This window comes from Ochotona curzoniae, unplaced genomic scaffold, assembly GCF_017591425.1.
Source record: "Ochotona curzoniae isolate NIBS_2020 unplaced genomic scaffold, NIBS_Ocur_1.0 contig_3622, whole genome shotgun sequence".
Lineage (NCBI taxonomy): Eukaryota > Metazoa > Chordata > Mammalia > Lagomorpha > Ochotonidae > Ochotona > Ochotona curzoniae.
Window position 1 is genome coordinate 26051494 of NW_024465926.1, and position 20945 is coordinate 26072438.

Sequence of the window (20945 nt, forward strand, 5' to 3'; positions counted from 1 at the left end):
AACATTCTCTTCCTGCTGAAGCTGCAAGTCTGGTCTGCTGTAAGTTAAATGTCCCCTCTGGGAGTCCACCCAAAGGCTCTCCTGCTTGACCATAAGCTCTCCCCTACCCTGGAGCTGCCTCCCTAATGCATTCTGAAGATACCAGGCAGGGGGCGAGACACTGGTTTTGGCAGAAAAGTAGGACAGCTACATCTGGAGGTCATTTCAGGGTGTGCAATGCTCGCACTGGGCACAAGCAGGTGTGGACACACACCCACAGCGACACAAACCGTGGCTTTAAAGCCACTCCAGTGGGCAAGCACGGAGCCCAACAGTTAAGATGTTGGTGAGCTACATCATACATTCTCTTGAAGATTTATTTATTTGAAATGCAATTAGGGGTACAGGGGAGACATGACACAATAGTCAGGGCTGGGCCAGGCAGGGGCCAGGACTCAGGAACTTCATTGGGGTCTCCCATGTGGGTGCAGGGATCTAAACACTTGGGCCATCTTCCCCTTCCCTCCCAGGTGCAATAGCAAGGAACTGGGTGGGAGGTGGAGAAACCAGGGCTCAAACCAGCACTTGTGTGAGATGCTGGTATCACAAGCAACAACTTACCCCACAGTGGCACAACACTGGCCCTGTATCCCACACCATAGAATTCTGGTTCAATTCCCAGCTCCAGCCCGGTTGCTAATGAGGACCCTGAAAGGCAATGGTGACTGCTGGTTTACTGCCACCCCTGTGGGAGACCCCGTGGGAGCTCTGGGTTTCAGCTGTTGTAGGCAGTTGGGGAGTGGACCAGTGGAAGGATGGGAGCTCTCTCTCTCTCTCTCTCTCTGTGCCTCTCAAGGAAATAAATAAACCCAACAATAGGCAAAAGCCCATAAAGGGTCTAAATGCCCAACAACAGGGGATGGGTGCAACAAACTATGGCCCATTCTTAGAACGGAAGACTAGCTGCTAAGCCTGTAAGACTGCATTATATATAAATGTGCTCTGATTTCCAAAATACAGTTAAAACAGCAAGGTGCAGAATCAGATGTATAACATGCATCTTTTAAAGAAAAAGCCTAAGGTTCCTTACACAGTCTTCTATCAGCCTAAGGCGCCATGGCTCTGCAGCCTTGGCAGCTGCTGCCATTTGGGCAGGGCAAGAGGCATCTTCAGGAATTTACAAGAGCAGAAACCTCAGCAGAGGGGGGCTGGGAGCTGCAGGGAGGCAGGGGGCTTCCTGGCTGCTGCATACCCCTTAGCATGACTTTGGAATTTTTTGATGTTTTGTCTGACCAGGTGGACAATTTCACTTACCAGAAGGTGTAGGGCCTTTCTGAAGGGCAGGCAGAAGCAAGCAGAGTACTCCCTCCGCAAGAGGAGACGGGCCTGGGAGGGACACGATCTGACTGCCTACCCCTCGCTGACTGGGTGTCCTCGGGCCATGAGGCTAGGCGTTTCCTGGGCTTTATCCACCTGACAGACACCCCTTGAGCCAAGCACCACAGAAGGCTTCCCAGACACAAGGCAGACACAAAGCTCCTGCCCCAAGCACTTGGCAGCCTGGCCTCGGTTTCCCCACAGTCACAATACTGATTCAGGCCAGGTTTCTGCAAGTATTAAATGCCAGACAAGTTCTGTGAGGAAAGCACTATGAGCCATGCAGTCCCAGACAAACAGTAGCTGCTGAAAAGTCGGCTATATGCCTCACCTAGCAGAGCCAGGAGAGGTGGACAAGGGCGGAGCATAGCCCAGCTTAGGAAGGCTGAGATGACCCTAGGTGCCAGCCTTCAGAGCAGGTGCCACACCACCCACTTCTCTGCAACAACACATGTGAGCACTCCTAGGCATACCCACGGCCGTGGCCTGCCACCCCATGGTGCTGGATCTTCTCCACTAGCTGGGAACTGCACAGTCTGTCTGACACGGTGGCCTCCTGGGGCTACTAAATCTATAGGTGAATCCCTTCAACAGAACACATCTCACAATTCAGTTCCTCCAGTATGGCAGCCACACTCCTGCTCAACAGCCACTGGCAGCTGATGGCTACAGCCAACAGACTGTTTCTAGCCCTAGAACGTTCTGTCAGCATGCATAGTCTAGAGGTCTTTTCACATCTTCCTCCTTCCAGCCTGACAGCCCTTCAGAGAGGCATCATTAACTATCAGAGAGTCCCTGACCCCTATCCCCTTCACCCAATGGTTTAAGCAGACACGGTCATGGTGGCTGACATGGGAGGGAGCAGACAAAGCCATCGACAGGGAGCTTGTTACAAGCCAGGAGCTACGATGGTCCCCTGCACGGTCACCCACTGGGTCCTCACAGCTTCTACAAATGGGTGGCCATCACCAGCACCTCTGAAGCCCCTCTCTCCTGCACACCCCACTGCCCTTCCCAGCAGGCACAGCTGTCACCTAGGACACAGCAGCCACAGTTCAGGAAGTTGGGAAGGAGGTCTCTGGCTGCTGTTTTCTCTTCAAGTCCTCACCACAGAGCCCTGCATGGCTGCCTGCACACACTGCCTACTTCACTTCCCTTCCCAAATGGGATGATTTTTTTTTCCCCGTAAACAACAAAAAGCAGTTGTTTAGTGTAGAAACATTTGTAGAAATGGATTGTGTGCAACATGAAATTCCTCACTCCTTGAGAAAAGAGGTCTGGCAGTGTTATCCTTCTGGACCTTTCTCTAGGTACCTGTACATACAGAGAGACTCTGGCCTGGGGAGACTTTGGTATCCAACAAGACCTGGGAGTAGGGTCCATATGGGTCTTTGCACCTGCATCTCGGGCCTCCTTCCTGCCAATGGGCAAGGTGTGGCCTCAAACTGCTCCCTTGCCTGCTGCAGAGAGCATCATGGGATGGCTACACCACTGCCTCTTGGCCTGTCCAACACAGATGGATACACCTGTCACAGAGCTTCCGGAAAGCTTCTACTCACAACCAAGTGGTTCTGAGGTCTTAGAGTCTTTCCTCTACTGTCCCTCCCTCAACCAGCTCCTGCCTACCCCCACAGTGACCACCAGGAGCCCAAATCCACTGACCACACAGCACCCGCACCTATGATCAATCCTTTCTCTGGGCCCTGCTTCTCGACACCTCTCTCTCTCTCTCTCTCTCTCTTTCTCTCTCTCTCTCTCTCTCTCTCTCTCTCTCTCTCCCTACCAGAGAGGTCCCATCCTTCCCGGCAGACCACATCAAGGGCCCCAGAGAGTCCCACTAGCCAGTATTCATGCCCCTGGCCAAGTCCTTCCCCTCAACCCAAGCTGCACCTGTAACTTGCTTTGGCTAAAGGCACGTGGCCTTGCCAACTGCAGGCCTGACCTCTGAGCAGCTCTGGCAGTGCCCACTTTGACCTTCTTGGGGAGCTGGTGGGCATCAGGGAACTGTGAACATCTGAGACAGGCATGCCGAGAGGAAGCTCAGGCCCCGGGGGAGTTGAGGGAGTGGCCATCTGGGAGCCCTAAAACCTGACCTGTGCAGGTCAGAGCCTGCAGTCCCAGCTGTCCTAACTATGTCACAGACAAACTGCCCAGTCAGGGAGCATCCTCTAAACTGTGTCTCAAATGAGAAGTTTCAGACCAGTTTTCAGTCATGGAAATAGCTCCGCCACCCCTTGCCTCAGGCCACAGAGCACACCACAGACACACCACGGTCAAGGAATGGCCACCACAGGCTCAGGGTCCCCAGCCCAGGTAAGAGGCTGCCAGCATCCCAGACTCGGCCCTCTCCCCCTCCCCTGGGGCAGGGATGGGTCAGTAAGAAAGCAAGCATCTGCTGTGGCCAAAAAGACAAACAGCCAAAGGCTCACAGGCCAAGAAAGAAGAGGTAGGTATGCCAGGGCTAGCACCGTGGCAGAGTGAATTAAGCTTCCACCTCAGTTGCCTGCATCCCATATGGGTGCTGGTTTGAGTTCCGGCTGCCCCACTTTCATTCCAGCTCCCTGATGATGTACCTGGGATAGCAGCAGAGGATGGTCCCCAACCCTGTACACATATGGGAGACCCAGAAAAAGCTCCTGGCTCCAAGATTCGGGCCAGCCCAGCTCCACCCATTGCATCCATCTGGGGAGTAAACCAGTGGATGGAGGCTCTCTCTCTGTCTCTCCATCTCTCTGTAAATCTGCCTTTCAAATCAAAATAAATCTAAAAAAAAAAAAGTCACAGAGAGGGTAGGGAACTTGCCCAAGATCACATACTAGTGAGTAGGAGAGCCAGGGGTCAATCTAGGTATTCAAGAACTCCCCACCTTGGGGCTGGCTTTGTGGCATAATGCGTTAAATCACCGCCTGCAACTCCAGCAACCCAGATGGGTGCTAGTTCAAGTCCTGGCTGCTCCACTTCACAATACAGCTCCCTGTCAATGTTCCTGAAAAAGCAGCAGAGGTTGGCTCAAGTACCTGGGACTCTGTGTCCACGTGAGAGACCCAAATGAAGCTCGTGGATCGTGGCTTCAGCCCTGGCCGTTGTAGTCATTTAGGAAGTTGATCCAGGAGAGGAAAGATCTCTCTCGCTCTCTCTCACTGTAACTCTACCTTTCAAATAAATAAATAACTCTTTTTCTAAAAAGACACACCCCCTGCACCAGTGATCAAACACTACTGTTTTTTCTCACATTCTGATCACCCCCCCTCAGTGAGGGGTACATCTTCTAGCAAGCCTTTATGGAAACGTGTTTGAGTATGTAACAAGAAGTGACACGAAACAAGATTCATGTCACCTCCCTGGGACGTTTTCTCATGGTTTTTATTATTTCCCATTTCAGCTTTTAAAATGTTGATCACTAAGCTGGCTACAAGAGCCACGAATGGAATTGTACCACCATTTTAAAAAGAACCTATACCTCATATAAGAGAGCTCTGAAATCAGACTGAGATGAACTTGAATCTCACAAGAACAGGCAGTCCACCTCCCAATGCCATGACCTTGGGCGAGGCTGAAGGCTTCTTCAGAACCTCAATTTCCCCCAGGGGTGAAAACGGGGTCTTAACAGTAACAGCTGCCTCCTAATGGTGCTGCGAGAATACAGCCATGCAAGCGGACTTTCAAAAGCTTGTGGAAGAATGGGATCCAAAGGTAATTTTACTCGGGGGCCAAAAACATAAATAAACTTTCGAAATCTACACATGAAATCCACACAGTGCTTGGCGCAGGACCTGGCATCAGCAGGCTCTCAGGTGGCAATGCCTGAGCACAAGGCCGCACACAGAGTGGGCAGTGACCACAGCTGGACACCTGCAGCCACAGCACAGTGAGAAAGGGGCTTTGCGGGCAGGACCCACTGAGCCAAAGTGCCCCTCTGGACTTGGCCAGGACCAGGGCAGCAAGGAGAACACCATGGGTCCCCTGCAAAGGCAACCATCTTCTTGCCTTTGTGGCCTTCTAGATCACAGCAGGGAAAGGAAGAGGAACAAGTCATAACCTCTGGAAGCTAGGCACGGGGAGTGAGGGTGACTACCATCCTGACACCCCAAACCCACTGAGGGCAGCTGCGGCCAGCCCAGGCCTCTGAGAGGGGCCCAGCAGCCCCAGCAGCCTCCTGTGCACACAGAGCCACCCTGGGCCTTCCCCAACCCTCACCTGCTGCCTGCCTTACCAGGCAGGGAGGGTGCCTTTAGGCTCTGCCCTATCACTCCATCCTCTCAGACAGGGGCCATGGGCAGCACAGGGCACCTCCAGGATGACAAGATTTCTCCTCCCAGCCCTCCCTAGTTGGCACCCAACCTGCAGTGGGTAGGCTGTGATATGACTTGCCACTCCCGACTGCTGGTCTCAAGTCACACACCAGGAAGCTGGCTGAAGACGTGCTCTGCACGGCAACCTGCACACACACCCGGCCTTTGAACATCCTGTGCTTTCTGCCTGGACCACTCTCACCGACCCCATCCTCACGAGTCCCTCGTTACCCTCTGAGATTCTACAACTGCAGTGCCGCTGCCTGGTGCGCTGTAGAACCTGCCCTCCCTGTTCTTCCACATGGCCTGTTCTTCATCGCACTTCAGCACACATCTGGGAGATCACTAACCAGCACACAGCAAGGAGAGGGACAACACTTGCTATATTCTCTAGCAACTCTGCAAGGTGCTGGCTATAATTACTCTACCCATTCCACAGATGGGCAGACTGAGGATCAGTTATGCCCACACCAACATCTGGCCCAAAGCCACCCAGTTGGGGAGAAGTGCACCACCCATCCACATGCCCCCCCACAGTGTCCTACTGTTAAACACAACACAGCTGTGGCCTCCAGCACCAGGCCTTGGTGCAGGCTGCACCTCCCGACTCCCTAAATTGCATCCCTAACTGCTCTAGGCAAGAGGGCGGTGAGGCACAGGACAATGGCAAAGGCTCAAGAAGAGAATGGCTGCCAAGTCTCAGGAGCAACACCACACTTTGGAGACCTGCTTTTAAAATGGGTGTGTGTGTGGGGGGGGGGGTTCCACTTCCATCTGGTTCTACTTCCAGATGGCTGTGCAGACACAATTTTAAAATGCCACCTGGGATGCCCACAGCCAGTATGGGAATGCCCAGGTTCCAGCTCTCTGACCCCAGCTCCAGCTTCCGAGGCAGCAGCAGGAATGGCTCAAGTTTCTGGGTTCCTGCCACCCATATAGGAGGCCCACACTGGATGGAAGATTTTCTGCCTCTCTCGCATGCACACATGCACTTTAACCTCCCATACCACACAGCACTGGCCCCACATTACACATTGTCATGAACTTTCTGAAGACTTCCATGTGCACGTATTTCAAAACTTTTGTATCAAAATAAACTAATCTTTCTGAAGTTACCTGCCTTCGTGGCATCATCACAAACATACAGATGGGCCACCACCATCACCATCAAACTCCCAGGTCCAAATCACCAGGCTCCAACTAAGTGTGGCTGTACGGACCATCCCAAGAAGTACTATTGACAATAAGTTTTTCAGTGGGGAAGGTTTTACATAAAATCCAAGTGGCTAGACTCTCTTTAATGGCCAGTTGACAAGGCCACACCAGGTCTATGGCTAAGCGGCTCTGCCCCCTTGAGACAGGATATGTGTTCCCCAGGGCACCCCGGCCCCACCCCTCCTGGGAGTCCCCAATCATTCATGAATGCAACCTCTGGGGCCCCTGATCTCAGTCTCCCCATCCTCCAAAGCCTTACTCACCTGCCACCTCCTTCAGAATCCTGCCCCAATCCCCCAGCCCCTGGCCTCACTGGTGTTTTTATAACTTCAATAATGAATGCCACGCGCTGGTTTGGCACCAGGCAGTTGCAACCACCTGATGCTGCAGGTCTTTAGAGCCACTCCAAGAAGCAGGGAGCAGCATCAGCTCTGCTGGCCAGGGTCAGACACTGGAGCCAAGCTGGTGGTTCTGCTCTCTGTCCCTCCACCTGTCCAGGAAGTCCACCTCCAAGGACCACTCAATCAAGGAGGACTACAGACTCCTGGATCCAGTAGATGGTCAGTAGACTGGGGCCTTCTTCCCCAGCTGCTTCCTCCTGCCTCTACAATACATGTCCAATACAATGAGGCTTCCATGGCCACAGCTTTGGCTAGCTTTGGGCACATCCTTGGTCTCTGGCCTCCCCTGGCCCTTTCTGCCCTGGAGGTGGTCACAAGTCCCCACACTTGCCAGTCCCTGCTGCTCTCCTGCCCATGCACCCACTCCGCCACACACACACACACACTGCTCACCCACCTCTGGAAGCTCTGAGAGGCTTCTGAGACTTTCAGGGTCCGCCCCCCACCCCGTTGCAGCCAGGATCACCTGTCCTCTAACCGAACCTCCAGATCTTCCCCTCTTAGTCCCCTGCCTGCCTTCCTCCAGCTCACCTGACTCTCAGCTTTAATCCCTGACCCTAGACCTCTAAGCCCCTGCATCCCAGGACATACCCTCAATCCTGTCTTGGTTGCTCAGGATCCATCCTCCCAAGCCCAATGCAAATCTAACTTGCAAAGACCCAAACACAGTAAACTCAGGTGTGACAGAAAAGGGCACAACCACATCTCTGCACCTGTCAGAGAAGGTTCCAGAACTCCCCATGGGTATCAAAACCCATGTCCCCTTCTTAAAGTAGCACAGACTTGCTTGGCACTTCCACACAGGCTCCTGTAGCCCTAAAATCCTCTCTGGGTGACCCATAACAGCTAATACAATCTGACTAATTGCTACACAGCATCGTTTGGAGGAGTCAAAACCGGAGAAAAACATCTGCCCCTTGCACACTGGTGCAGGTGCAGTTTCCTTCCCCTCCCCCGGGGATTTTGGATCTGCAGTTGGTGAAAGCCACAGGTGTGGAAGCCACAGGTAAGAAGGGCCACCTGCGATCCATTCACCAGAGAAGGCTGCGGTTATGTGGTTGGGAGCGTGAAGAAGGATGAACACTAGGAAATCCAACCTTGGTGATCAGCCAGCCCACAGGACGGGAGAGCGGGGAGGGGAGGAAGCAAGCCCCTCCAGTATTGATCGAATCCAATCATTAGCCCTGATTTTCTAAACATTAGCAAGCTGGGAGTTGAGGAACGCGTACTGACTCGATGAGCAACAGACACCATACCGGGGTGGTTAGGAAAGAGTGTAGGAAAAGCTAAGCAACACAATAAGAGGAGAAAAGCGGGCATGTAGAACCCTTAGCTCTCCAGCCTGGGAGGCAAGGGCTGCGTGCTGCCCAACTCCATGGTTTTATAAGTCCACACCTAGGAGAGCAAGGAGGCCAAACACCCGAGGAGCGGCTCACTGCCCAGACAGGGACTGAGCCCTATTTTCATGTCCTCTAAGCACCCAAGAGTTTTCCAAGGCACACCTCACAACCTAAAGCTGACCCATCCGTCTTCAACAGGATCTGCTGCTTCTGACTAGATTGTAAATTCCATGAACATGACTGTGTTGTTTCCCAGAGCTGAGATGCACCTGTCTCAAGGGGCCACCAGTGTGTTGTCAGCAGGAGCAGACAACAGGTGATGTTACCTGGCTTCTGAGGAGAGGACCCTGCAGCCAGCATCACTGTGTGGCCACGCCCTCCAGCAGCACCAAGTGGCACTCACTGTTAAAGGTGCCACACACACACACACACACACACACACACACACACACACACGTGCCACAGCCTGGATGTCTTGACCAGGAGGGAGATGAAGTCCAGCCAGACTTCTGGGAGCCCCCTTAAACACACATCCAGGATCCGCCCTGGCGTGGCAGGCAGACAACACTGCCGAGTGCCCATGTGTGCGACGGCCAGTCCAAGGATGACTTCAGCAGAGGGGCCCACCTTGACCGGTGCCCACATGCACAAACAGCCCGTCTGCTTCCCCGGGAAGTTATCAAAGGGTTACTCATGCCTGGGGAGTGCTTGTTTGGAAAAGCTTCCCCTTCAGGCCATTCTTCGCCTGAGTCTGCGGCAGCCTCCCAGGATAAACGGAGCCAGTGACATCAAAGCCCCACTTCCAGATTCAACAACTGAGGCCTTCAGCCCTCACTGGCGCAGCTTCCAGAACATTCTGGGCGCCTGCCTCAGTTCTCCTGCGGATAGAATGGCAGCAATTTTGTTTGTGAGAGTCTGAATTTTTTCCTTCCTTGGGGACTCAAAAAGGGGGAGGAATGAGGAGAGCGAGAGGAAGAGAAAGAATGTCTGTGAGGGACAAGAGAGAAGGAACGTGTGTGTGTGTGTGTGTGTGTGTGTGTGTGTGTGTGTGTGTGTGTGTAAGGGAGAGAGAGAAAAAAAAAAAGTCAAGAAGGCAGCCGGAAGTGCCGGCTTTGGAATCCAACAGGCGACCTCAAAATTCCAGAAGTTTCTAAACCAGAGCATGCCGGGAATCCACAGCCGCTGAGCGAGGCTACATTAGGTCCTAGAGTGGTGGGGCAGGAGAAGAGGGAGATTCAGGGTCCTGGGCTCCCAGTGTCGCCTTTTCCCTGCAGCCAGTACAGCTGTCCTTGGCTGGAGATTCCCTCAGCAGGCTTCTTAGAGAACTGATGTGAGGCCAGGTAAGGAATCTTCTCCCTCTTGTCACCTGAGCCCTGGAGATGCTTCCCTGGGTCTTTGAGCTAGCCAGTACCCCAGTCCCCCCCCAGCTGCCCCTGCATCCCCAAAGCAGAGCGACTGGGCCCTCCTTACCAGCACCGCAGCTGCACGGTGCCATCAACCTGCTCCAGCAGTTGGGCTGAGTACCCCCCCTCCTGCCGCCCAAGCTGTGACACTGTACGTTCGTCAGCTCAGAGGAACGTGCCTGTAGCCCGAGCCACACACGAACTGGCCACCCTGCTCTACCCCACACACCTGCCCAGAGGAGCAGGGACCTCGAAGGTGCCAGTAACCAGTAACTTTCAGGGTTTTCCAAGAAGACGGAGTAGCAGGAAAGGACTCCATGCCCCACAGGCTGCAAAGCCACAGCCCTCAGCCAACCTCCAGGCCCAAGGCCACATGCCAGGTTCCAGGCCAAGTCCACCTTCCAAGGACAGCAGCACCCCACCCCCGCCACCCCCTCCCGCACAGGTGCCTCCTTGAGGCCCACACCCACCACTGCCTATGTGGTGCATGTCTGCTAGCTGCCATTTGCTTCCTTCCTCAGACAGGAAGCCCCAAGAGGACATCAGCCATGTCTCCATCATCATCCACTATATCCCCCTGCGTGGTAGCCTGGTAGCCTGGGGACTGTCATGATACTGAATACCAATTCATTCTCAATACTCAATTAATGAGCTAATGAAGTAGAGTGCCTGGAAGGAGAGGCCTGGGACCACTCCTGCACTTTGCATAAGAGACAGAACTTGGAAGCAAGGATACAGGGAAGGAGCTGGCTGACATGGAAGGAAGCCAGGATGGGGGGACCATACCTGTCTTCACTCATTTATTCACTCATTACACACTGAAGGCTTCCCACGTGCCCTGGGCTTCCCGAGACAATTCAGCCTGGATGTGTGAAGCCCTTGAGGACACAGTCCGGTCCCTGCCTGAACTCCCCGTACAGGGCACGAGGACCCCCTGCAGCCACCCCCTGTACACCTGGCCCACTTTACCTTCCTGACAGCCCTGCTGGGTGACATGCAGCAGATACCTCTCCCGTTATCTCTTCTCCTGGTTTTCTATAACACGATGTCCCTGAATCCCTAGGCCAGAACACACCTGCCACCTGGCTCAGAGGCCCCAGCCTCTCTCTTTTCAAGAAGAAAAGTTTCAACAGGAGGAGGATACCTCCCCTTCTCCTGTCCCCATCAAGGCGTTCCCCAGAGACCACCAAGATGCACTGACACACCCATCCCCTTGCCCACTACCCACCATTCCAGAGGGATCCGGACACCCCGATACTCGGGTACCCCACCTGGCACTTACCCGGCTCCAGCTTTTGGGCCCACATAGAGAAAGGACGGGGTGGGAGTGGGGTCCCAGCAGGCAGGTGACCCTCTACGGAACATTCAGATGCCACATGCCTCACCCTGAGTCCTCCACCAGCCTCAAAGCAAATTATCTTTTAATTCTGAAACACCAAATATTTAATTTATGCTCTACCTCAAATGTCAAGTCCACCTCCCGGCACATAGCTTTGAAACCACGTAAGGAGGCCTAACACTTTCCATATGGTGAAGACATGGGGCCTTTTAATTGTGCCAACTGGTATCATTCAAGGATAATTCCCCTGGAATCCACGGCTCGGGCAGCAGCTGGGCTGGCCTCCAACCTCATCACCCAGTCCCATACATCCAACGAGGCCTGCACCCTTCTCATCCCCCTCCCAACAAACAGCAGAACGCACTGGGTGCCCCCTAATCAAATTACCCAAATGCCTGGCAGCCACCTTGGATCTGCAGGCAGGCCGGCCTGCATCACCGCTGGCAGCATGTTCCTCCAGGTAGCTCTCTTCTCTCAACTGGGAATTGAAAACCCGGTGGGGCGCGCATGTGCACATACACACACATGCCACACGATCAGGGCCCCAGGTACCCAGGGCTGCCTCACTTGGATCCATCCAGCTCTCCCAGCCACAGATTCGCTGACTGCCCAGTTTGTGCCTGGTACTTCCGATGAGCGTCCTCCGTGACCCCTGATGCCATTGCTGCACAGTATCTGGGTAACCACGACACTGGTCTGATTTTCTCATTCTGACAACACAGGTCCTGTTCAGTTGATCCCAGTTGTTCTACAAGCTCAGGCACCCTTGGCCTTCATTATGCACACATGCAAAGGTCAGAAGCCAGTCTTGGCTTTCCTCCGTGCGTGCGAGCCAGAAAGGACTCAGTGATGCAGCCCCTTACAGCCCAGAGGTCAAACCCGTCAGGACCTGGCTCCCAGGTCCCATCTCTTTTGAAGAGTCAATCTAGCCAAGGAACAGATAGCCAACGCTGTGGCATAATGGGCTGAACCTCCGGCTGTGGCACCAGAATCCCATATGGGCAACAGTTCAAAATCCGACTGCTCTGCTTTCTATGGGTTTCCTGCTAATGTGGTTGGGAAGCAGCAGAAGATGGCCCAAGCGCTTGGGCCCTGAGACCCACATAGGAGAGCCAGAGAGGCTTCTAGCTGTAGATTAGCTCAGTGCCAGCCATTATGGCCATTTGGGGGGTGACCAGCGGACGAAATATCTCTGTCTCTCTGTAATTCTGCCTTTCAAAAATAAATAAATAAATAAAATCGATCATAAAATTTAAAAAGAGAGAGAGGAGAGAATATATCAAAAAGCTCACTGAAAAACTTGAAAGTTAAAAGTTAAGTTTTGTGGGACTGGTGCTGTAGCATAGCGCGTTAAGCTATGCCTGCAGTACCAACATTCCATATGGGCGCTGTTCCAAGTCTCAGCTATTACACTGACCTGGCTCCCTGTTGGTAGCCTAGCAAGGCAATAGGAAATATCCCAATTGTGCAGGCCCTCGCACCCACATGGAAAACCTGAAAGAAGATCCTGGCTCCTGGCTTTGGCCTGGCCCAGCCTTGGTCGATTCAATCATTTGGGAAATAAACCAGCAGATAGAAGGAATCTCTCTCTCTCTCTGAAACTTTGTCTTTCAAGTAAATAAATCTTAAAAAAAAAAAAAGACAATTTTTGGTATTAAAAAATCCTGAATCCATGCAGTTTTTTATAACACAGATTTACCGTGAGTTCTTCATATATGTAGACTTCAATTTTTTTTTTCTGCAGCAAAATAAATATCTAATTCCACTTTCCACAAACTTTGTGAAGCACCTCTGTACCAAGGTTAAGTGGCTTGCTCAAGGTGACAAGCAACCGTGGCCAAGGCTGTTCTCATTAACACCTGCATTCGGAGGACAGCAGGGTTAGCCTCAGAACAGTGTGGTCGCCTTGGCATGTGGGACCTGGCATGGTCTTAGACCCACCCCGAACATTCACCAAGCTCCTGAGACCCTACCGAGAAGACAAGAGAGCACGTGGGAGTTCTTTTGCCTCTGCCTGCCCCTCACCAGCCTGTGTCAAGCCCCGCAGTAGCTGGTCAGCGTGCCCCGCTCTGGGCATGCACAAACACCACTTTCCAGGCCCACGCTGTGCAGCAGGACCTGGCCGAGCAGGACTTCCTGTCCGCAGAAAGGAGGAAAATTCCCAGTCCACACTAGCTGGCTGGCAACTCCAGAAGGCTTTGGGGAGGATTAAGATAATGTAAGCAAGGTGCTTGACACACACAGGCACTTAATAAACAGTCTTTATCAGTGTGATAAAGATAATGCTAGTCTGACAAGCCACCAATGTGACCCGAGCAGCTCTGGGGACAGGCTACTCCCTGGAGACGGTCCAGGGCCTGGCTGGAGGACCCCTGCCAGCCCAGGAACCAAGCCGACTTTGGAGCCCACGCCCTCCTGCATCCTGATGATAGCACGGAGGGAAGCGTCAGCCAATCCCTCCTCAAACTTAAACTAGACAGGGGCAGGACAGGGGCGAGGGGTGCCACCTGCTGCCCACTGCCCCTTCCCAGTGCCCTCGGCTCAGCATCTCAGTGGTCCCCAGGCTGTGGGCACTCTAGCCGGACAGACTCTCGCATCTTCCTCTGAACTCAGCATCTTCTTATCCAATAACCTCACAATCAGAGCTCTAGCATCCTAGTTGCTTTTTTTTTTTCTCTGGTGAAAGACACAGAGAATGACAAAGACAAAAACCCACCCTCCAGGGGCTCCCAGCACTGTCCCACACCTGGGCACACGCTAACCAGCCCCAGGGCACACTTGCTGCCCACCCTCCCCCCCCCCCCCCCCCCCCCGACAACACACACACTCCTGCAGGCTTGGCCAGCTAAAGAGAACACCAGGACCCAGGTCCCAGGCACTCCCAACAACGCCCAAAGAAGAAGGCAGACCACCCCTCCTCCTGCCCCCTCCCCCTCCCCCACCCCACACACCCCACACACACTTAACATCTTTGATGCCTGGGCCCACCCTCCAAGCACCGGCCACATGTCACGCCGATGGCTCTTCGCCTCACATCTTCAAACGTACTTTGAACAAATATTAATGACTCCTCAGCATTTCTTGGCGGCGGGGGAGGGGGCGGGGGGGGGGACAGGGAGGGAAGGGGCCATTCCATGCTGTCTTCAGCTGGAGGAAGAAAGCAGGCAACTGAATTCCGTGACTTCACCAAAGCCACAGACTGAAGCTGGGCCACCTCCCCACCCACCCTCGCCCTCACTTCCCCCCCATGGGCAACTTTTACTGGCGTGGTACCCCCTCCTGCTGGGAACACTACTATTTAATTAAAAACGACAGACTTTTGTTTGCCTCTCCTTCTTTCCTCCTCCCTCCCAAACTCCGAGCCTGGAGATGCCAAGGAGACACACCAAAAACATGCGGGGAACATTTGTTATGGCTTTGAAGATAAAAGTCAATTGAAGTAAGCCCTCGCCGTATTTCAAGTCTCCCCTCTAGCATGGAGCAAAAGCTGCCTGGCAGTTTAGGAGAAAAAGAAAAGGGAGAGAGAGAGAGAGAGAGAAAAGGAACTGCAAATAAATGTCATTCCGCAGGAATACTTTGTAAAAATAAACAGGCTGAAAAAACCCAAAACGTGATTAATGGAAGCCCATTCAGTTGGCCTCTGCCTTGAGCTGCATTTGTTCCTATGGCTAAATTGGATCATTTTCATCGGGCCTTTAAATAAATACGGAGATCAAAAACGAGCAATGGTGGGGGGAAGAAAGGCAAGTTTGTAGTTCTGTTTTTAAAGGGCGCCGGCTGCCGCGCCCCCACCCACCAAGTTCTGACCTTTTACTAGGGTTTAGCAGCTCCAATTCCAACCCAGCCAACAGATGAAGAGAAACGCAGAAAAGACACCCAGCTAAGCCGTGGCGGGGGAGGGGCAAGGGGCTTCTCCCAGACCCAGAGGTTATTTCATCTGTGCACAGGAGTTAGCGTGCTCTGCGGGCCTTCCCCCACCCGATCTCAATGCCCCGTCCCCCACCCAAACACACACACACACACACACACACACACACACACACACACACACATCTGAGGACTGCACCGGCTTCTCTCCAGCCCATGGACAAGACCAAAGAACTAACCAGACCTGCGACTCAGTCTGTTCCCCCTCTAAGTTAGAAAAAAAAAAAAATTTAATGTCACATCAAAAAGTTGATTCATCCTTTGATCCTCAGCCTGCGAGAGTTCCACGAAGCCTGCGCCTGAAAGCCCCATGCCGAGTTCCGGAGCTCGCAGGCCAAGAGCTGGGGCTGCAGCCACCACCCCACCCCCTCCACCTGCGAGCACCCTGGTGGCTCTGCCCTTGGGAAAAGACTAGGGTGGGGGGAGGCCTGGGGGCCACAGCACAAGGAGGCCCCTGCGCCTGTGAGGTCCCAGGGCTCCTGACTCTGCCAGCCAGATGGCAGCCTGCTCTACTGGGGACCCTGGGCACATGGCCCAGAGGAATGCTGCAAACACTCAAGACACAGAAGGAGGCTGGCACTGCCCTGCTCCCCCCATGTTACCCCAATGCCTACTCTCTTTCCCCAGCCTGGCCTCAACTCCACCTAGGAGCAGTGGCCAGTGACAAGCCAAAGTGACACCAATACCTTCAGACCCCTCAGACACAGACTCGCCCCCCCCCCCCCAGGACTTGCCAGTCTTCCTCACCCCGGACCTTGCTTCCAGAGAGCTTCCCTACACACAGTGAGGGTGCCTGCCTGAGCACTACAGACCTTCCCAAAGCACAGGGCACGGGGTCATGAGGAAGCAAGGCACAGCTCAAAAGGGAGTTTGGGGTTAAGGAGCTGTACCAGAAGGGTGCTAAAAGTTGGGGTGAGTGGGTTTGGGAGCCCACGTCTGAGTTTGAAATAAAGTGATGGGGCGGGGGAGGTGGAAGGTCATACCCGGGTGCCTCGGCCAACGGTGCCAGCCAACCGCAGCTGTCGGGGTCCTGAGACACCACCTGGACAACGCTGCCTCCCGATCCACTCCTCGATGCCCTTCCTAGCCCAGGCGGCGCTCACAGCGAAGCTGTCACCTGCGGCGGGCAAGACGGGAAACCCCTGAGTCTGGCCCACCCGCGCCCAAAGTTACCCCGGAGCTAGAGGGAAGGGATGGGTACAGCAGAGAGCTGGAAGCGAAGGGAACAGGTAAGCAGAGAACCCCAAAAAGGAAAGAGGGGTGATCTGTACCCCACCCCCGGAGGAGGAGCTGGCGGGAGGGGGGGGGGGAACACCAGGTTTGCGAAGGAGAGGGATGGTGTCAGCAGAGGGAGCGCAGTGGACCGGAACCACGACCCCGGGAGAGGAGGCAGGGCTAGGGCCAGCGGGGGTTGTGGGGTCAAGGATTTGGGGGAAGGCACTTAGGGGTCTGAGCACTGAGTGGGGACGCGGTAGGGAGTGGGGAATGGTTGGGGGTCAGGAGAGCAGCGCAGGACCGCAGGGGCTGAGGGGCAGAAGAGTGGCACGCCAGCCTGCCCGGCGAGCGGGGCGGGGGGCCGTAGTTGCGAGTCCGGCGCGCTGGGCCCTTCGGCTGCCCGGTCCGCACCGCCCACCCACCCCCCAAACCTCAAGCGGCGCCCCCACGCGCCCCTACCTTCCGGGCTCTCCCTGCGCTTGCACACGGCGGCTGCAGCACATCGCGCGCGGCGGCAGTGGCGGGAGCCGGAAAGAAAGGAGAGGGAGAGAGTTAGCAGAGGCGGCGGCGGCAGCGGCCGAGGCCGGGGCTGTGGCTGGGACGAGCGGCGGGGCCGGCGCGAGGCGGGCGGGGACACTGACCCGGCTTGGAGTGAAGTTTCCCCATGCTGGGGGGGCGCGGCGGCCGGGGCCGTCCTAAGCCATGCGCCCGGCCCGCCGGCCCTGTGCCTCGTCTCGCCGCGCCGCGCCCGCTTCCTCCTTCCCCCGGAGCACACCCCGAGCCGAGCGGAGCCCGAGGCGGGGCGCCCGGACGCGTTCCTGCCGCCGTCGCCGCGGCCCGACTGACGCCCGGGCGCCGAGCCCCCCAGCCCGCCGCCGCGGCCCCGCGCCTCCCCGCGCGCCCATTGGCCGGGCGCGGCGCATCAAAGGCGAGGCGGGCGGCGGCGGGGGCGGCCGGGGCGGGGCCTGCGGCGGCGCGGGAGGGGCGCGGTCCGCGCTCGGCTCCGGGCTGCGGCGGTCTTTTCTGTCCCGGGGGCCCCCCCCGGACTGGGGACCCGAGTGGGGCGGCTCCAGCCGGGAGGCGCCCTGGGACCGACCCCGGTTACCCTCCTCGGCTCCCGGTTTGGGTGGTGCCCCCCGCCCTCGCAGCCTGGCCTCCGCCTCCCTCGCCCCGGATTTCATCGAAGAAACGGGCAGGGCGGGACTTGGCGGTTCCAGTTTACAGGTGGGCAGACTGAGGTCGGGGCAGAGAACCCATTCACGGCAGGGTCCCCCACTCGTCTTCCTACCGCTGCCTCCTGCAGAACTGCTCGCTTCTCCGCCCCCAATGGCCCCCTTGCCGTCCCCTCTAGGGTTTCGGATGGACGACCCCGAGTAGCCCTCCCCCCAACCCACCACTCGAGCCCGGCGTGGGCCCGGCCAGTCCCTGGCGGCGTCGGAAGGGGGTGAGCGTCCCAGAGGCCGGAGTGGCCCAGAGTGTCCCTGGCCTGTGGGTGCCCACCCGGGGTCGGGGCGCACTGCCAAGCTGCGTGGCCCGGAAGGGGGTAACCGCCAAGGCTTTGATCTTCCCCGGTTTTCGCTCCTCCCTGCAGTTCCCCAGACCTAAGGGTTGGTTTGTTTTGTCTGGGGAGGTCTCCGTGGAGCAGAGGGCAGCGACACAGAGGTTCCCCGCTACCTTTATAGCTTTCAGAAAGGATGCCTGCCCTGCTGGGAGGTGGAGGAGGGGGGCTGTGTGAAACTCCCCCTAGGACCAGGTCGCCTGAAGACCAAGTGACAGAAAACCCCTAGCTGGGAGGAAGAGAGACCAGCTCAGCCCCTTAGGGTGAAATCCTCTGTAGGAGCCTCAGTTTTGTGATCTGTAAAATGGAATCTTGGCTCTGGGCAATAGAAATCCACTGTGTAACAGTACTGGGTTTTAATTTTTACAAAAGGAAATTGTTGTGAATATTCAGATACTATGATTTCACCACAAGAGTTGCTTCACACTGTTTATTCTGCACCGTTCTGAGCAGGTCAGTCAGACCCAGCCCTGGCACCCTGGGTGCCCCACAAGCGATGGCTGGGACTAAAGGCTCCTCTAATGGACAGTACAGATCTGGAGCGTTCACGTGTTTCAAGCGACCTGGGGCTTCCTGGCCCTGCAGAGGCGTAAGTCTTTCTCCCCAGCTGGGTCTTCTTCACCCTCCATCCTCCCACACACTCTGTTGTAAGCAGGTGCATGGGTGCTGTCCACAGAACACTTTAGTCTGGGGAGGGCTGGGCCACATAGAACACTGCTGCAGTCATGTTCCTTATCCACCGCCTGCGGTGTTCCTGGTCTTGTCCCGGGTCACAACCACTCATGGAGGCAGACTTGGACTTATTCTGGAAAAGTGGGAGCTTTCCAGAGCCAGAGAGGTGAGTTCACTTGTCCAAGACCACGCAGCCCATCAGCGACACCATCAGGACCCGAACCTGGGTCTGCTGACTGCCTTTCAGCACACAGAGCGGTCCCAGTGCAGCCCAAACTGAAGGACTGTCCCACCACTAGAGAGTGTCCCACGTGGGAACACAGGCAGGCAGGCAGTGCGAGCCATGTTGAAGATCCATCCAGGGATAAAAGAGGCAGTTGTCACAAATTGTCATCCTCATGGGACCTACCCTGTACTGGGGCAGGAGTGGGGAGAATGGCTGGAAACGGCGTAATGAGTGAGCCAACAGACGGTCTGTTTGAAGGCAACCCCAACGATACCAGGCAGTGTTGTCCTGCAGGACACACTTGGCCTGGGGGTTGCTGCTAAACCTCCTCCCCTCTACAGGGCAGCGCCCCCTCCCGCCCACCCCCAATCCCCCCACAGATGCTAAACAGCCCCAAACATCAAGAGTGACAAAGCAAGAAGCCCTGAGCTGCAAGAAAATGTGAGAGTGGAGCCCAATACCAGTGTGAGGGGCGGCAGGGGTGTGCATTGCAGGCCCCTCAGTAGGAAAGGGAAGTGGCAGGGGCTGGCTGTGTGTCTGTCTCCTGCCGACCCCCTACCCCATCGTACCAGCATGCCTGTAAATCAAAGCAAGACGCCCAGGGTTCTTGCTCCCAGCACTTACAAAGTTGGTTACTTCCTCCAACCGGTCCTGGCTTTCTTCTTTCAGGATGAAAAAAAAAAAAAGTATCCCTCCTCCCCCTTGGGGATTTCTTTTTGCAGTTCAAAAAAGAGATAAAAGCAAGAACTAAAACTGCAGTTACTACTTTGAGTCTTGGGGGAAGTCAATCCCAAATGTCCAAACACAAAGCCCCACCCCCACTCCCAGCAGGAACCCAGGCTCAGCTGCCCTTGGGACCGTGACCCCACCCTCCTCCTGACCAGCTGGCCCTGGAGTGAGGAGCCAGAGAGATGTCTCAGACTCCAAGGAAGGACTCCCCAGAAACCACCAGGGTACTGTCCACCTTGGAGGGGGTGGGGGTGCTGCAGCTCGGCCGATGAGGGCTCCTAGCCCGCCACTCGGTGTCTTTTCATGTGTTTTAATAATTTATCTGGCCCATTTCTTGGGCTGTATCCTTACAGTGACACATCTTCTTCTTTGAAGATTTCCCATCCTTTGGGGGAGGAGAATGGGAAGGGAAGGCAAGGGAGAGATAAGAGAGGGAGATTATAACAGCCACGGTTTCATGGGGCTGAGATTTAGCCAGGCTGGTTTAGGTGAAATCTGTCACATGGCACGCTGGGAGATTTTTTTTTTTTTTCTGAAACTACAGGCTGCCCCTGTGCTCCAAGTTAAGCAGTCTGAATTGGCCCCTTCCATGCCACTTCCTACAGGAAGCCCTGCTTGATCTTCTAGCCTGCAGAACTTGCCTCTGCAGGGGGCAGCTAAGCCACCGCCCAGCCTGGCTCCTTAAGGCTGAATTAAAAAAACGAAGCTCATCTCCCTCCCCGATCCCACCCCAGGGATGGGCGGGCGGTGGGTGAGCCTCTGAGGTGGGATCCTGCCAAACTTGCATCTCTGAATGTAGCTAGCGCCAGCTCAGCCTTTGCAGGGGCTCTATGGGCACAGCAGAGCGCCCCGCCCCCTGCCTTTGCCTTGGGGTGTGCTGTACCCGGTGGGAGGGAGGGAGGGTTGCATGAGCATGATGGGTCATGCTAAGGAACAAATGTGTTTCAGAATCTTGGTGGGTCCCTGGGCTTACTTCATTTTGGTCTCCTGTGTTGGGTTTGGATGCGGAGGAGAGGATCTGGAAGGGCAGGGAAGGGGCAGGTGTCAAGAGAAGAGTGTATAAGAAAAAAGGGAATTAGCAAGGGCCAGAGAAGAGAGGACACCTGACTCACCGTCAGGACAATGGGTGGCAGTCGGTGGCGGCTGTCACCTGCTCGGCACTAGGCCGCACCCTTCCCCCACCCCCATTGCTCTAAACCCTCAGCCATGTCCTAATCACAACCTCCGGCCAGGAGCTCAGCTCTGCACAGGTGGGCAGTGGAGCCCAGACTT

General features: G+C 55.4%; 1 protein-coding gene across 1 annotated transcript in view; it reads right to left on the bottom strand.

Annotated features, from left to right (window-relative positions):
• The window catches only part of NKD1 (NKD inhibitor of WNT signaling pathway 1), a 74653-nt gene extending 57262 nt beyond the window's left edge, over nucleotides 1-17391 (bottom strand). The window contains exons 1-3 of the mRNA XM_040982729.1: nucleotides 17130-17391; nucleotides 16948-16980; nucleotides 16257-16390 (exon numbers count right to left, since the gene is read on the bottom strand). Of these exons, the coding sequence (XP_040838663.1) occupies nucleotides 16257-16390; nucleotides 16948-16980; nucleotides 17130-17154 (192 nt within the window). The 5' untranslated portion in view covers nucleotides 17155-17391. The remainder of the gene's footprint in view (nucleotides 1-16256; nucleotides 16391-16947; nucleotides 16981-17129) is intronic.
• Between the last annotated feature and the right edge of the window lie 3554 nt (nucleotides 17392-20945).